This window comes from Aplysia californica, unplaced genomic scaffold (genome assembly GCF_000002075.1).
Source record: "Aplysia californica isolate F4 #8 unplaced genomic scaffold, AplCal3.0 scaffold00352, whole genome shotgun sequence".
Taxonomy (NCBI): domain Eukaryota; kingdom Metazoa; phylum Mollusca; class Gastropoda; order Aplysiida; family Aplysiidae; genus Aplysia; species Aplysia californica.
The window spans coordinates 255,993-260,838 of NW_004797622.1; the positions used below are offsets into that span (position 1 = coordinate 255,993).

At 44.7% G+C, this 4,846-nt stretch overlaps 1 protein-coding gene across 1 annotated transcript in view; it reads right to left on the reverse strand.

Annotated features, from left to right (window-relative positions):
• LOC101858286 (ADP-ribose pyrophosphatase, mitochondrial) overlaps nucleotides 1-3,511 on the reverse strand; it is a 10,115-nt gene extending 6,604 nt beyond the window's left edge. Inside the window, exons 1-3 of the mRNA XM_005102964.3 lie at nucleotides 3,376-3,511; nucleotides 1,281-1,354; nucleotides 11-202 (exon numbers count right to left, since the gene is read on the reverse strand). Coding sequence (XP_005103021.1) covers nucleotides 11-202; nucleotides 1,281-1,354; nucleotides 3,376-3,441 — 332 coding nt within the window. The 5' untranslated portion in view covers nucleotides 3,442-3,511. The remainder of the gene's footprint in view (nucleotides 1-10; nucleotides 203-1,280; nucleotides 1,355-3,375) is intronic.
• Nucleotides 3,512-4,846: the final 1,335 nt, after the last annotated feature.

Consider the following 4,846-nt stretch of genomic DNA (forward strand, 5'->3'; position numbering starts at 1 on the left):
GACTTCATACCTCGTAATGACAGGATCCCACGTTCTGTTGGGTCCCCATCGGGGAAGTTTGCCCCGCCCCTTTAGACCAGTTCGACCAATTGGATTGCGAGGAAGGCCGGCGTCAATGACGTAGGGCGTGTCCATTAGACTACTTCTGTCATCGCTGTTGAAGGAAATCTTCCCTTCCCTCTCCTCCTCTGGTATATTTTCCCTGGAAGAGAAGCAACATGTTGCTCTCATAGAATTATAAAGTTCTATTTGCCCAGTACTGAGATTTGATACATTGTTAGTTTTAGTTTTAGTAAGGTTTTTACGGCGCTCGCAAACAGAGGTTCATACGAGAGTAAAAAACATACAAGAGAAGTAGAGGAAAATGATGATAATACGGATGAGGAAAGAAAAAGCAGCAGTTCCCCTTATGTTGTTGCGGCACAGTATGAGCATGACATTAGTAAGTGAGCCCATTTACGATTCTACTGTGCATACGATTATTTATATCCCCCCTTTGGGAAATAGCCTAAAGACACTTCAGTCAGTGGCATTGCCCTGGTAGCGAGGGGGGGGGGGGGAGAAATTGGATGTAAATTCTTTTTAGTTTCACAACGTGTCAAGCTTTTTGTAATGCAATTTGAATATCTTGATAACGACTCCTAATTATCTCACGATTTTGAGAGAGCAGAACAAAATTTGTTTCTGACCTTATGGTCTTGGTAACTCAAAACGGCCAAAATAAATGTCAGACAGAACTTTGTATTTCTAAGGTAGCTCGTCAGTTTAGGGGAATATAGAGCTATTGGTATAACCTTAAAGGTGAATACTATATCTGACAGCTAGATGGGACATAACGTGCTATATCTGACAAGTTTGTATTTTGGCATAATATATCATATCTGACAGGTTTATATGACATAACGTGCTATATCTGACAGCTAGATGGGACATAACGTGCTATATCTGACAGGTAGATGGGACATAACGTGCTATATCTGACAGGTAGATGGAACATAACGTGCTATATCTGACAGGTAGATGGAACATAACGTGCTATATCTGACAGGTTTATATGACATAACGTGCTATATTTGACAGGTAGATGGGACATAACGTGCTATATCTGACAGGTAGATGGGACATAACGTGCTATATCTGACAGGTAGATTGAACATAACGTGCTATATCTGACAGGTAGATGGAACATAACGTGCTATATCTGACAGGTAGATGGGACATAACGTGCTATATCTGACAGATACATGGGACATAACGTGCTATATATGACAGGAACTAACAGATCGATCTCTCCGCCATTCTCCAGAATTTCCGGCGCTGTGAACGACGGGGGGCAGTAGTCATCAAAACTGATCTGTGGAAAAAGTGGTGAAATGGTATAATTTAAAAAAGTTTTAGTAAGAGTTTTTCGGCACTTGCAACACAATAAGGTCATATTGTTGTTGTTTTCAAACACCTCTAGCTGCGATCATTTCGCTCTTGGCAGCGCAATGCCCCCTCAAGTAACCACATGTCCTTGTCATCTGGTCAACGCCAGAGTAGAGCACGCTTTGTAAGTCTGTAGGTATGTGTAGGAGCTTGCGTCGAAGAACTACCAGGTTTGGGCATTGAAGGAGAAGATGTTCAGCGGTCTCCTCGTGGTAGTCACAGTGTCTGCAATTGGGTTGATTCTGTTTATGTGCTTGTTGGTGTGTAAGTGTCCTGTGCGGGCTCTGAAGATCAATGTCTGATCGGCTCTAAATAAAAGATTTGAAGGATCTTTGGGGTTGGGTTAGTCCATACACCCGAAGAGAGATCTTCCTGTTTCTGCGTTGGTCCATCTGTTTAGCCACTCGTCTCTGCTTTTGGCTTGGATGATCCCTCTGCAGGTTTCTAAAGAGGCGGCTGTGTCTGTCTGGGGCAGGCTCGCTCCAGTCTTTGATAGATGGTCTGCAGTCTCATTCCCTGGTACTCCAGAATGGCCAGGCACCCACTGCAGTGTGACCTGGATGCCATAGGAAGGGCCCAGCTGTTTTACAAGGCTGAGAAGGTTCCCGTCACCTCTGTAGTCTCCTCCTCACTCGACGGCTTGGAGTACTGACATTGAGTCAGAGAAGACAACATCCCCTGGTGTTACTGCGCCTTCAAAAAAGTCTTGGGTGATCTGCTCCAGGGTCTTTACTATGGCGATTCTCTCTGCGTCATAGTTAGAGCTGTATGTTCCGTATGGGCCAAATAGTTGGGTCTGCTTCTTCTCTCCAAAGTTATTTCGATATTTGATGGTCGATCCGTGTCCAGCATTCCGTGTAGCGTTTGTTGCTGACCCGTCTGTGTATGCATGAATTGGAGTTTCAGCATACGAGTCCACTGTCTCCAGGGCACTAGTTCTGAGGATTTCTTCTGGTGTGGTCTTGTCACAAGAAGGGTCTAGAAGTCTCGTCCTTACTGTGATTTCTGGTGTCTGCCAATATGGATGTTCGCTGCTGATGTTGGTGATTGGTTCTCTGTTCTCGGGTGGGTCGAACTCCTCAAGTAGTTTTGTTGCTTCTCGCATTAAGGAGGTCTTCTGGATGCGTGTTCTTGGTTTCCACTCATCTGTCATTTCCCTGTTTTCGTTCGCAATAAGGTCATATAAGTGCCGAAGGTTAGAAGTGTTACAAGAGAGTAACAAACATAAAAAAGAAGTAGGGGAGATAGAGACGATAGATTTTTCATAGGAAAGAAGGAGCAAACCCATATCAACACTATTAGGTTATTTAAGAGGAAAGACCTCCGAGTTAAACGTCCGTCCCCAAAGGAACTATCAGATACTCTGAGGTGTGTCTATCTCAACTAGGATTGGCCCTCACAAACGGACAGGGACAGAGGCCTGCTTTCTAAATGATTTAAATAGTATTGATGGGGGCGTGAAAACACCTCACTTAGAAAAAAAATGAAAGGGACGCTCAAGCTGTCATTCAAATGACGGCACGAAAGGACAACAGACAACAGACAATTGACGATCTGGGTAGGCAAGAAGAAGAAGAAGAAGAAGAAGAAGAAGAAGAAGAAGAAGAAGAAGAAGAAGAAGAAGAAGAAGAAGAAGAAGAAGAAGAAGAAGAAGAAGAAGAAGAAGAAGAAGAAGGAGAAAGAGAAGAAGAAGGAGAAGGAGAAGAAGAAGGAGAAGGAGAAGAAGAAGAAGAAGAAGAAGAAAAACAACAACAACAAGAAGAATTTTCTGCGAAACGGAAGAAGAATAGGAACAACAGAAATAACAACAACAACAACAACAACAACAACAACAACAACAACAACAACAACAACAACAATAACAACAGCAACAAAGACAAGAACAAAAATTAGAATGTTCAGAAAAACGGAACGAGGAAAAGAGGAAGACCAAAGTTGCCCACTTACGTCCCAGGCGACCATGTTGTCAGGCACGGGGAATCTGTCCACATCGGAGAGGAAGTAGGGCGACATTCGGGACTGAAGGTTGAGCTTGATAAAGCGGCACTGGTCCTCTGTTTCTGTGTCTTCTGGTGGGGATGATGATGAGGATGATGGTGATGATGATGAGGAGGAGGAGGACGAAAAGGAGGAGGAGGAGAAGGAGTGGAAGGAGGAGGAAGATATACTGATACTTTCTATTTGCCTCTTCTGGACACACAAATCATGATGATTATGATGGTGATGATAATGAGGACAAGGAGGAGGAGGAATAGCTGGAAGAGGAAGAGGAGGAGGAGGAAGAGGAGGAGGAGGGTTTGGTGCGGGGCTAGCATTTCCACAATTATGTTCCTGCCGATTCACAGACTTGGCAGCCGTTGTCAAGCTTAACACAGACACGAGCGAAGGACGTGTTTAGAGCCACTGCCCTACTCCTTTTTTTTGTTTTTGTGTGGGGGGGGGGGGGGGGCAAGTTCTTTACGGCCCCCGCAACTGCTTTAGGTCATGTGAGCGCACGGGACACATTAAACATTTTCAGTTGGTAAGAAATTTTGAATTTGCCGGGGTAGCGGCCGAAACATATTCTTATCGATTTTAGACCACCAAGGGATCTTTAATTTGTGCAACTTGCACACGGGACCTCCGAGATTTTTCACTCTTGTCCGAGAAGGCTAGGTGTAGATCTTTCCTACCAGAAGATCAGGGATGTGGCTGAAAGACAGCAGTAAGAAGGGGCCAAGGTGTAGCAGTAGAAAGGCTGCAGAAAGTGTCAGGAGCCCGAAGGAGGGAGCAAAGGAGGTGACGGGCTGGGGACAGAAAGTGGAGACGAAAGCAGATGACAGAACATTTGCTAGAGAGCAAAAAGGTATGTGAAAGGAGACAATTGTAGAGAAGAACATTTTTCTGTCGCTACACGGATTCGAACTCGGGAACTCTGAATGAGAGGCGAACACCTTAACCTTTAGGCCACGAGAGCCCCCCTCCCCCACCCCCACCGTCCAACTCCGGCTGAGGCAAAAGTTCTAGAGCGTGTGAGGCGTTGTGGATGGTTGGCGGGTGCTCTGGTGTGGTTTTCTCCTTCTTTCCTATTCAAACATCAGCTATTTTCCGTATCTCTCCTCTTTCTATTTCTGTGTTCGTTACCCTTGTGTAACGCCTCTAATCTTTGGCACTTGTATGACCTTATTGTGTTGCAAATGCCATAAAACTCTTACTAAAACTAAAGTTTAAGATTTTTTGGCACGTCCTCACACGACGGTCTTTGGCATGAGTAATAAAATCGAGTTCTTTTGTTTTTTAAGGGAGGGGGTTAAAGATTATTCCCAGGGAGCTATTCTGATCCTAGACAGGAATCCTGTCCCTGTATACAGTCACATCAGCTTGCAGGACAAGTCTACGGAATCGACATACTCTAAGGTATCGAATAAACGTCTCCCAC